The 13,029-nt window shown below is 44.0% G+C and overlaps 1 protein-coding gene across 1 annotated transcript in view; it reads right to left on the bottom strand.

The window, feature by feature from the left end:
• The window catches only part of LOC122924670 (alcohol dehydrogenase 1-like), a 117,594-nt gene that overhangs the window by 65,868 nt on the left and 38,697 nt on the right, over positions 1-13,029 (bottom strand). Inside the window, exon 5 of the mRNA XM_044276005.1 lies at positions 11,526-11,727. Within this exon, the coding sequence (XP_044131940.1) occupies positions 11,526-11,727 (202 nt within the window). The remainder of the gene's footprint in view (positions 1-11,525; positions 11,728-13,029) is intronic.

Here is a 13,029-nt window from a genome sequence, read left to right as displayed (position 1 = left end):
ACAGGGCCAGTCGGAGGAGAAGAGCGCTCCCTGGCCCTGTCAATCAGCAGGAGGAGGGGGCGTTGTTTTGAAAGGAGGATGCGGCGGCTAACAGCAAGTAGACGCCCTACTTGCTGGTAGAGAGGTAATTTACATATTATAAAAATGCCATTTTTAAAGAAACCAGCTAACAGAAAAGGGTAAGAGCCCTATATATTGAAAAATCGAAGTATAAGGATTTTAATTAGCCTACAAAAAAAAATTACTCTTGGGGGGTGACAGAAGCCCTTTAACCACTTCCCGACCGCCTAACGCGCCGATGCATCCGGGAGGTGGTTGATTTGTTCCTCCTGGATGCATCGGCGCGTCATCTCGCGATACCCGAGATTTCCTGTGAACGCGCGCACTCAGGCGCGCGCGCTCACAGGAACAGAAGGTAAGCGAGTGGATCTCCAGCCTGCCAGCGGCGATCGCTCACTGGCAGGCTGGAGATGTGATTTTTTTTAACCCCTAAAGGTATATTAGACGCTGTTTTGATAACAGCGTCTAATATACCTACTACCTTGTCCTCTGGTGGTCCCTTTTATTAGGATCGACCACCAGAGGACACAGGTAGGTCAGTGAAGTCGCACCAAACACTACACTACACCCCCCCCGTCACTTATTAACCCCTTATAAACCCCTGATCACCCCATATAAACTCCCTGATCACCCCCCCTGTCATTGATCACCCCCCTGTCAGGCTCCGTTCAGACGTCCGTATGATTTTTACGGATCCACAGATACATGGATCGGATCCGCAAAACACATACGGACGTCTGAATGGAGCCTTACAGGGGGTTGATCAATGACAGGCGGGTGATCACCCATATAGATTCTCTGATCACCCCCTGTCATTGATCACCCCCCTGTCATTGATCACCCCCCCCTGTAAGGCTCCATTCAGACATTTTTTTGGCTCAAGTTAGCGGAAATATATATATATATTTTTTTTGTTTTTTCTTACAAAGTCTCATATTCCACTAACTTGTGTCAAAAAATAAAATCTCACATGAACTCGCCATACCCCTCACGGAATCCAAATGCGTAAACATTTTTAGACATTTATATTCCAGACTTCTTCTCACGCTTTAGGGCCCCTAAAAAGCCAGGGCAGTATAAATACCCCACATGTGACCCCATTTCGGAAAGAAGACACCCCAAGGTATTCGCTGAGGGGCATATTGAGTCCATGAAAGATTGAAATTTTTGTCCTAAGTTAGCGGAAAGTGAGACTTTGTGAGAAAAAAACAAAAAAAAATCAATTTCCGCTAACTTATGCAAAAAAATAAAAATTCTATGAACTCGCCATGCCCCTCATTGAATACCTTGGGGTGTCTTCTTTCCAAAGTGGGGTCACATGTGGGGTATTTATACTGCCCTGGCTTTTTAGGGGCCCTAAAGCGTGAGAAGAAGTCTGGGATCCAAATGTCTAAAAATGCCCTCCTAAAAGGAATTTGGGCACCTTTGTGCATCTAGGCTGCAAAAAAGTGTCACACATCTGGTATCGCCGTACTCGGGAGAAGTTGGGGAATGTGTTTTGGGGTGTCATTTTACATATACCCATACTGGGTGAGAGAAATAACTTGGTCAAATGCCAACTTTGTATAAAAAAATGGGAAAAGTTGTCTTTTGCCAAGATATTTCTCTCACCCAGCATGGGTATATGTAAAATGACACCCCAAAACACATTCCCCAACTTCTCCTGAGTACGGCGATACCAGATGTGTGACACTTTTTTTCAGCCTAGGTGGGCAAAGAGGCACACATTCCAAAGTGCACCTTTCGGATTTCGCAGGCCATTTTTTACACATTTTGATTGCAAGGTTCTTCTCACACATTTGGGCCCCTAAATTGCCAGGGCAGTATAACTACGCCACAAGTGACCCCATTTTGGAAAGAAGACACCCCAAGGTATTCCCTGAGGGGCACGGCAAGTTCCTAGAATTTTTTATTTTTTGTCACAAGTTAGCAGAAAATTATGATTTTTCTTTTTTTTCCTTTTTTCCTTACAAAGTCTCATATTCCACTAACTTGCGACAAAAAATAAAAAATTCTAGGAACTCGCCATGCCCCTCATGGAATACCTTGGGGTGTCTTCTTTCCAAAATGGGGTCACTTGTGGCGTAGTTATACTGCCCTGGCAATTTAGGGGCCCAAATGTGTGAGAAGTACCTTGCAATCAAAATGTGTAAAAAATTACCGGCGAAACCCGAAAGGTGCACTTTGGAATATGTGCCCCTTTGCCCACCTTGGCAGCAAAAAAGTGTGACACATCTGGTATCGCCGTACTCAGGAGAAGTTGGGGAATGTGTTTTGGGGTGTCATTTTACATATACCCATGCTGGGTGAGAAAAATATCTTGGTCAAATGCCAACTTTGTATAAAAAAATGGGAAAAGTTGTCTTTTGCCAAGATATTTCTCTCACCCAGCATGGGTATATGTAAAATGACACCCCAAAACACATTCCCCAACTTCTCCTGAGTACGGCGATACCAGATGTGTGACACTTTTTTGATGCCAAGGTGGGCAAAGGGGCACATATTCCAAAGTGCACCTTTCGGATTTCACCGGTCATTTTTTACAGATTTTGATTGCAAAGTACTTCTCACACATATGGGCCCCTAAATTGCCAGGGCAGTATAACTACCCCACAAGTGACCCCATTTTGGAGAGAAGACACCCCAAGGTATTCTGTGAGGGGCATGGCAAGTTCCTAGAATTTTTTATTTTTTGTCGCAAGTTAGTGGAATATGAGACTTTGTAAGAAAAAATAAAAAATAAAAAATCATCATCATTTTCCGCTAACTTGTGACAAAAAATAAAAAGTTCTATGAACTCACTATGCCCATCAGCGAATACCTTAGGGTGTCTACTTTCCGAAATGGGGTCATTTGTGGGGGTTTTCTACTGTCTGGGCATTGTAGAACCTCAGGAATAATGACAGGTGCTCAGAAAATCAGAGCTGTTTCAAAAAGCGGAAATTCACATTTTTGTACCATAGTTGTAAACGCTATAACTTTTAACCAAACCATTTTTTTTTGCCCAAACATTTTTTTTCATCAAAGACATGTAGAACAATAAATTTGGTGAAAAATTTATATATGGATGTCGTTTTTTTGCAAAATTTTACAGCTGAAAGTGAAAAATGTCATTTTTTTGCAAAAAAATCGTTACATTTTGATTAATAACAAAAAAAGTAAAAATGTCAGCAGCAATAAAATACCACCAAATGAAAGCTCCATTAGTGAGAAGAAAAGGAGGTCAAATTCATTTGGGTGGTAAGTTGCATGACCGAGCGATGAACGGTGAAAGGAGTGTAGTGCCGAAGTGTAGAAAGTGCTCTGGTCATGAAGGGGGTTTCAGCTAGCGGGGTTGAAGTGGTTATGTGATATACATGTTGTATCGGAGGGCAACTTCCTTGTAATTTTTGGCAACACTTGCACTTTCTATACAAGTAAATATACAGGAAAGAATGTTTCCTATCAATTTTTCCTCTAAAATCCCTTTTTTCTTCATCTGTAAAAGTGGCGTACTATTCGGACAACATTGTTCCAAACAGCAACCTGCAAGTACAAGATGCATTCAGACATCCTCCCCATGCTTTTCCAGAACCATTTGAGTGGTGTTTCCATCAATTTCTGACCTTTTCCTATCAACCAGGCACCTCCCCTCTTCAGAGCAGGGGGTACCTGGTTTAATGCTTGGGTTCTCCCATTGACTTTTATTGTGCTCGGGTGCTCGGCTGATGCACTTAGGCTGATGTCAGCAGTAAGTATATAACGCAAGCTGGACAGATTTTGTTAAAGTGTTCTGTGATAGTGCAATCAGTTTTGAAACTTAAGATGGATAAATGCAAACGTGGTAACAATTCAGACAATTTCTGCTACATGTGTGGAAAATACACTACTTATGATCAGTGCAAGAATCTGACAAAGCGAGTGCATCTTGTTAACAAGTTGTTAACATTGACTGTAAAATTGGAGATCAAGATAAAAGCTGAGCACCTCATGTTTGTTGCACTGTGTGTTATTCTGGGCTAATGCAGTGGTTGAATGGTAAAAGGAAAGGAATGGCTTTTGCAGAGCATATGGTTTGGCATGAGCATTCAGACTGTTACTTTTGCATGACTAAAATCGCTGGATATTGAAAGAGAAACAAGTCACAAATTGTATATTCTGACTGCGAGTCTGCTCTTAAACCAGTATGACACGATGTAGAGAATCCGAGGCCTGCCTCTCTCACAGCAGGAACGGCAATTGAAACAGACTGTTCTGATCCTAATGAAGAAGAAGATGATGATTGTCACAATGTATTTTCTGATCCAAAACAACTGGAGGTTCAGCCGCACTTGCTGAGCCAATCAGATTTAGATGATCTGGTAAGAGATCTGTCATTATCTAAAGAAAAGTCAGAACTGCTAGCTTCTAGACATCAGGAATGGAATTTGCTACAACGAGGCACCACAACTTCACACTTTCGTCATCGACACACCAAGTTAGCTGCATACTATGCAATGGAAAGCTGTGTCTGTTTCTGTATTGATGTAAATGGTCTTATGATGGAGTTAGATGGTACACATGTTCCTGATAAATGGAGGCTATTCATAGACTCTAGCAAAACAAGTTTGAAAGCTGACTTGTTGCACAATGGTAACGAAAAACCGTCTGTTCAATTGGCTCATGCGGTTGAAATTAAATAGACCAATGCTTTTATGGAGTTAATTTTGAAAATGATCAAATACTCAGAACATAAATGGAAAATTTGTGCTGACCTGAATGTGGTAGCACTGCTGCTTGGCCTACAGTTAGGGTACACAAAGTGTTGAGGAAGGGTTGAGACGTATGCATATATATCCATGCATGCCTGCAAACACGTGCGGGCATGTATGGTATATATGTGCATACATTAACCACAGCATCATGGGACGATGTGCGCAGATGTGCCCAGCATCTGCGCACGTCTGCCCATGGTGATCCCCAGGGGCTCATGGTGGCCCCTGTGGGAAATATGTGGTCCCTGGAAGCTGTGCCCCCTTATAATCCCCCTTATATTAATATTCTGTGCCCCTGATGTCCCTAACCCATTTACCCCTTCCCTGCCAGAACCCCAGCTCTCCTGCTGGTATTAACCTCAGCACTCACTGGCAAATAACCCTTGCAGTGCTGAATCTATACCCTCTTGTAACCCCGTAGGGACAGTATAGAGCTAGGCAGATGGGTTGTTATACCTGTATGTGTGTAATGTATAGATAGTATGTGGGGTGGAATTTGGGAACGTGTAGTGTAGTTGAGTATTGTATATTTAGTGTTGTGTTGTCAGTATTGCGTGCGTAGTGTATTGTAATAAATACTGTGTTACTTGTACCCTTTGTGTAGTGTGTACTTGTTAGCAGTAGTAAGTAAGGCGCATGCAGCTAGTATAGTGATTAGTGTAAAGCATAGCGAAAGTATTGTGTATTTATTATATAAAGGCATAAATAGGCGGAGTCATCACCAGGTGGCTCCTCCTATTTAGGAATATTAATTATCGATATTCGCATAATATTGGTGACTAATATTTCCCCCTTTACATTGGCGAGTCAGGCCCACTGCTTAGATTTTGAAATCTGTGTTTGGTTTTGAGGTTAGAGGTTGGTCATCCTGTGAATTATCAGGCAAGAGAGACGCGGTCAGCGGTCTGAGCGTCTAGGACCTGATAATTCGGACAGGTGACGCGACTCTTCCTTATGGTGTTTGAGGCTAGAGGTCGGTTGTCCTGTGAATTGTCAGGCAAGAGAGACGTGGTCAGCGGTCTGAGCGTCTAGGAGAGATGTGGTCAGCGGTCTGAGCGTCTAGGACCTGATAATTCGGACAGGTAACGCGACTCTTCCTCACAGCACCAAGCGCAGATCAAAATCTTTAGCAGAGAATCTATAATTGTTCTGTGAATTAATATTTTGCTATTCGCTTTCAACGGTCACTGCATCGCTCAAGTGATTGCGAGGGAGAAGAGGACACGTCACTGAAGAAGATCCATCTTCATTGGAGCGGCGTACAAGTCCAGCGGGAAACGGGAAGAAGCGATCCGGGAAAATGGACTTCTTCCAAGCAGCTGCTAGGACGAAGAGGTACGGCCCCAAGGAGAAGATGGATGCTCAAACGGTGAGTATGGACTTCCCCACACTGCAACACTTGAGCAAACACAGTACATTCAATCCCATCCTCCCCACCACATACAAGTCAGCAGAGATGCTGTGGTCCGATTTGTTGGCACAGGCTTGTAGTTATGACAAGCTTTGTGTTAACAAACGGACGGTGTTGAATAAGGCCACTAAACGGCTTCGGATGCTGGCCAAACTCGTCCATACGTTTGAGGCTAGCATCTGTAAGCATCTCAAAGGAAGTGGCGCTGGTGTCTCAGTCAACAGAGACAATTCCTCCGGCTGTTCACTGCCAGTGCTGTGCCAATAGTTCCGACCAGGTTTCGGCATTGCGGGCACAGCTGGCGGAGAATGTGCAGTCTACTGTTGACCGAGATGCGCAGGTGGCTAGGATACAGTCACAATTAGTGGAAATGCAGAAGCAGAAGGAGGAAATTGAGGCTCAGTTGACTCAGTCTTATACTGAGGTCAAGGCCTTCAAGGAACGCACTGCCTCTACTAGTGTGACGGTAGCCAAATTGAAGGCTCACGTTGCTGTAAGCTCCCAGATAATAACTGGCTTGCAACAGGTCATCACCAAGTTGGTGCCGTCCCTTTCTTTTCCCATAAAGTCAGGGTCGGAATATCCCAAAACTTTGCCCTATGCAGGGCAAATAGGGGGGAGAGTAGTCTGTGACAGGCCAAATCACCAGACCAAGCCTGTCCAGACTAACAGAGATTTCTCCCTGACTTTGGGGAAAAGAAACATCGTGAAAAGTGCCTCCCTGAAGATGGAACAATTCAGGGAGCGCGGTTGCAGTGTGGACGGACCTAGGCCACACCGGGCAAACATCAAATGCTTTGCTTGTGGTGGCTTGGGTCATATAGCGAAGCACTGCAAAACACACAGGACAGAAAGCCCAATCAGGTGCTTCAGGTGTGGGAACAAAGGACACATTGCAAGGAATTGCCCTTGTGCAAGTAATTGCAATGTGTCCAGTGATGGGATTCAGGTAGCAAATCGTGCAGCGGGGTCTAGTCAGCTTGGCCATAAAGGGGTAACCTCTTGGCAGCATCATCAGCTGCTGAGGAGCCAGAGTGGCCAAGCTAGGCTAGGCAACATTTGACACCCCTGTACTATTTGTTACACCGTTTGTTCCCTGTACATGTCCATGTTGTGTGTTTTTGTTGTCTGTTGTAACGTTCTCTTTGACGTTGATGGTGGTCCTTGTCTATGAGTGTGTTCCACCAGGCTGATTTATGTAGTGTTGTAATGTCCCGTCTGCTGTCTTGTTTCATTCTGTGTCCCCTTGGAGCGGAGCAGTGTTATACTGTGGATCGAGAACGTATAGGGTCGCGAGCAGATAATATCACACGTGAAATCCTGCTGGTCGGGAGAAGGCATAAGGACCTTCTTCATGCAGCACACAAAGGATGATGTGATATTATTCTGGGCAACCAGGGTCTCGGATCGATACAGATAACACTGTTGTGCTCAAGGTTTTCGGTAGGGCTGTGTTGCGCTGGGGACTGGGGCGGACAGACAACATTGGGGTAATGTTGTGCTGCGCACTTAATTCTAGTCCGAGCAGGTAGCACAGCTCTGATAGGGATTGGACGCAGAGTGTTTGGCAGCAGAGTGTGGACTGTGTTCTTGTGTTGTGGGGTCCTGAGGAGCCGGGGCATGCCTATGCCGTTGGTTCTGCGCACCTCCACAAGATGGGATCACAGGGGGAAGTCAGCCTGGGTACACATGAGTGGACAGGGATGCAGTGCCATCAAGATGGTGCTTTGTCCACAGAACTCCAGTTATCCTAACCTAGTAGGGAGGCCATCCTTATCTGTTGGTGCAGAGGGATGTGTAGCAGAGGACACGCTCCTCTGAAGGTAGGGTGTTCAGACACCAGTGTTGGGATAATGAGGAGTCCTGTGAGACAAAGGGCAGCCCAATACCTTTCTCTACCCATGGGTCAAAGGTATTGGTGCTGGGAATTTTTGTACATTTAACTGCACCGTTAGGGGAGAAATTCCCCTGGGAGCACCTGGTATTTTCTTCTGCCATAGGTTTTATATGGAGCGGAAGAAAAACCCAGGAGAAGACACGGAAGAGGCCAGCTATTCCCCCTGACACTCTTGGGGGGCTCCAGAGGATCCCACTGGATTTTGGCAACCAAGCAACCTCTGCCTAGAGGTGTTTTAGAGATGGAGGACTGTGCCACAATCCAGCGGGAGCGTTATCTCAGACTCTGGAGGAAGATTTGGAGACGTTCGGGTGGAAGAGCATATCACTTGTTTCACCCAGTGAAACTTCTTCTGGTTCTGGTGATCGTCATCTACAGTCGGAGGGTCAAGGGACTTATTGACCAAAATACACCAGAACCAGACAGAACTTTACAGAACTATCCGGAGGAGGAGGCTCAGGACATAACCAAACATTGTTCCTGTAGCCAAATATTATTGTATGGACACACATTGTTTTCTATGAGGGTTCGGGACGTATAACCTGTACTACCCTGAAACCCCATAGCATATTGTATTTATGGATTTTGTTTGTCGGTCGATGGTGTACCCATGGACACTCTAGGTACAAATGTGTGACAGCCCAAAACTCGCCCAACGCACTGCGGTGAGCTATATTTTGACTGTACACATTTGTATCCTATAGTCGTTTCCCATTGACACAGGGGTCTACGACCTACCTGTGTCTTTGGAGGTAGAGAGGAATGTCAGGTTGCATGAGTCTCTATGGGTGCACACATGTAATGGAATTTTGTGTGAATGGGGATAAGGTTAGGTCACGATAGGGACAGGCATCATTCATTTGCCACCTTGAACCCTGGAACAGTGAAGTTCTTAAGGGAAGGGCTGGATGTGTAGTGTGGCGGAGGTGTTCTCCGCAGTAGAATTTAGGTACTATGACATCACCGCTTAAGAGTCTGACCTGCCTTGTAAAGACCTATTAATCTGTCCACGGGAGAACCGCACCCGTCAAGATGGAAACAGACGTTGGAAAGTTGTGATAGAAGAAAGTTGGGACTGAGACTGTGAGGGTGAACCCGCTCCAGATTCCTTGGAGGCGGGCCATACCGGAAGATCGGCATAACTACCGAGAGACTGTGGGGGTGTGGTCACTCCAAAGTGGGGGTGGCTGACACCAAGAGACGGATAAAAGAAAGGCCAGTTAAAGACTGTAAGGGTGAACCCGCTCCAAAATTGGGGGGGACGAAGATACCTGAAGATCGGCAGAATTACCGAGAGACTGTGGGGGTGTGGTCACTCCAAAGTGGGGGTGGCCGACACTAAAAGACTGTTAAAGAGATTGTGGGTGTGTGGCATCCTAAGAAGACTGTGTATCCTGTGGACGGAGTAGTAGGTTACGGTGAAGGGCAGGTCGGAGGAAAATGGATTAGGGATGTCTAAGTACCTAAAGAACAGTGTACACTACAGTTCTTCCTGAACTTCCACCTAGGATGGGGTTGAGGGGGGGGCAAATATATCTCAACCCGTTCCCCCAATATATTGTCGTATTATATAGTCCGACAACAGGGGGATTGTTGAGGAAGGGTAGAGACGTATGCATATATATCCATGCATGCCTGCAAACACGTGCGGGCATGTATGGTATATATGTGCATACATTAACCACAGCATCATGGGACGATGTGCGCAGATGTGCCCAGCATCTGCGCACGTCTGCCCATGGTGATCCCCAGGGGCTCATGGTGGCCCCTGTGGGAAATATGTGGTCCCTGGAAGCTGTGCCCCCTTATAATCCCCCTTATATTAATATTCTGTGCCCCTGATGTCCCTAACCCATTTACCCCTTCCCTGCCAGAACCCCAGCTCTCCTGCTGGTATTAACCTCAGCACTCACTGGCAAATAACCCTTGCAGTGCTGAATCTATACCCTCTTGTAACCCCGTAGGGACAGTATAGAGCTAGGCAGATGGGTTGTTATACCTGTATGTGTGTAATGTATAGATAGTATGTGGGGTGGAATTTGGGAACGTGTAGTGTAGTTGAGTATTGTATATTTAGTGTTGTGTTGTCAGTATTGCGTGCGTAGTGTATTGTAATAAATACTGTGTTACTTGTACCCTTTGTGTAGTGTGTACTTGTTAGCAGTAGTAAGTAAGGTGCATGCAGCTAGTATAGTGATTAGTGTAAAGCATAGCGAAAGTATTGTGTATTTATTATATAAAGGCATAAATAGGCGGAGTCATCACCAGGTGGCTCCTCCTATTTAGGAATATTAATTATCGATATTCGCATAATATTGGTGACTAATATTTCCCCCTTTACACAAAGCATATGTGTTTCTTGTGCCTATGGAGCAGTCATGATGACAAAAATCATTACAAAATGAGACAGCGGCCTCTCAAAGTCTAGCACACATTTGGTCAGTACAATGTACAAACACAAATCACTGGTTGATCCACTTCAAGTTTATCTTCCACCACGTCACATTTAACTTGTTTTAATGCAAGATTTTGTAATTGCACTTAATCGTGATGGGAATGGTTTCCAGTATTTGAAGAAGTTTAGCACACTGAAAACTGATGCTAAAATAAAGTTCGGAATTTTTATTGGCCTCATAATCATCAAACTAATGCATGATGCCACATTTAAAACAAATCTTAACCCTCTGGAACTTGCAGCTTGGAATGCATTTGTGCTAGTAGTGCAGAACTTCCTTGGGATTAGAGGAGCTGTAAACTATGCTGAATTAGTAGACAACATGCTTACAGTATATGAACAACTTGGCTGCCGAATGTCATTGAAAGTGCATTTCTTACATTCCCATATTGACTTTTCCCCACCCAATTTTGGACACAAACAAAGTGACGAACAAGGAGAACTGTTCCATAAATATATTTCTACAATGGAGAACAGGTATCAAGGCCGCTGGAATCCCAACATTATGGGGAACTACTGCTGGTTTTTGCAACGGGAAAATATGACCGTTCGCAAAAGCAGATGCCTGAAGCACTTTTAACAGTACTGGGCCTTGCTCAAGTAAGACTTGAAAAACGAGACTTTTAGAAATTTTGTTATTCCATTACATTTTCATACACTGTTTACTATGCAAACTTTGATGCAGATTAGGTAATTGTTGGAGTAAAACTCGTTCTGTTCAAAATTATTCAATGCTTTTCAAGTACTTAATTCATTTAGGCATACTTATGCATAGCAAAATTTTGTGACGTGTTACAACAATTCTGACTTCGGATTTGTAATCCGCACACTTGATTTAGTATACGACAAATGTGAAGGCTGGAGACAATAATCATTCCTCATTGACATTTGTATTGACTTTAGAATTTCATTGATTGTGAGTATTTTACTAATTGATTGATTGTCTTAAAATGCACTCTCTGTTCTTACCTTGGCAGTATTCAAAGCAGAGCCATATCCAGTGGAAAATCCACAACCAATCAAACAGACTTTGTCCAATGGAGCATCTTCATGTATTTTAGCAACACAAATATCTTTCACTACAGTATATTCTGTGAAAGTGCCAGTATTAAGGAAGTTGCTAACACTGGTACCATTGCAGGTGAATATGGTGTCATCACTTTGACTAGTTCTGTTTGAGTAAGAGAAACACAGTTAACTGCATTTGGAAAAGAGCTTTAGACCACATAAAATACATAAAAAAAACTAAACGGTAGATTTAACTAAAGCTCCTCTTTTCACTGACATGATAAATATCATTTAGGTCAATGTAGATCAGGGTAATTTATGCACCAGTTTCACAAAGAAGGAAAAAAGATTTGTACTTAAATTAAGAATGAGCGAATTGATTCTGTTAGAACCGGATTTGTTTCCAACTTTATCTAATTTTGTCAGCCATACAAATCCAAATCTTTTCTGAATAGCTTTGGATGGATTGTGTAAAAATGGTGCCCAGCACCATTTTACTGTTCATATTGGTGGGAAAAATAACAAGGGAGAAATAAGGAGGACAGTCACATGACACTGGGAGGAAGATGAGGGGAGGGCTTAGCCTGATTGGCTCAAAGGCTGACATTTAGCAAGGTCCTGTTACAGACAGTGTCATAGAACGCACATGCAATCTGGAAGGATGTGCTGTGGCTCTAACTGCCAAAAATATTTGCGGAGATAAGCCACTGATATATTGTGATAAGAACGGTATAAGAAGATTATAGAGAGACAATAGGAGATACACTCACCTAAAGAATTATTAGGAACACCTGTTCTATTTCTCATTAATGCGATTATCTAGTCAACCAATCACATGGCAGTTGCATCAATGCATGTAGGGTTGTGGTCCTGGTCAAGACAATCTCCTGAACTCCAAACTGAATGTCAGAATGGGAAAGAAAGGTGGGCTACAACAGCAGAAGACCCCACTGGGTACCACTCATCTCCACTACAAATAGGAAAAAGAGGCCACAATTTGCATGAGCTCACCAAAATTGGACTGTTGAAGACTGAAAAAATGCTGCCTGGTCTGAGTCTCGATTTCTGTTGAGACATTCAAATGGTAGAGTCCGAATTTGGCGTAAACAGAATGAGAACATGTATCCATCATGCCTTGTTACCACTGTGCAGGCCGGTGGTGGTGGTGTAATGGTGTGGGGAATGTTTTCTGGGCACACTTTAGGCCCCCTAGTGCCAATTGGCCATCGTTTAAATGCCACTGGCTACCTGAGCATTGTTTCTGACCATGTCCATCCCTTCATGACCACCATGTACCCATCCTCTGATGGCTACTTCCAACAGGATAATGCACCATGTCACAAAGCTCGAATCATTTCAAATTGGTTTCTTGAACATGACAATGAGTTCACTGTACTAAAATGGCCCCAACAGTCACTAGATCTCAACCCAATAGCGCATCTTTGGGATGTGGTGGAACGGGAGC

Source organism: Bufo gargarizans, chromosome 1 (genome assembly GCF_014858855.1).
Source record: "Bufo gargarizans isolate SCDJY-AF-19 chromosome 1, ASM1485885v1, whole genome shotgun sequence".
In the NCBI taxonomy this organism is placed as follows: Eukaryota; Metazoa; Chordata; class Amphibia; order Anura; family Bufonidae; genus Bufo; species Bufo gargarizans.
The sequence above is the reverse complement of the archived record's forward strand: the minus strand, read 5'-3'. Positions and strand labels throughout refer to the sequence as shown.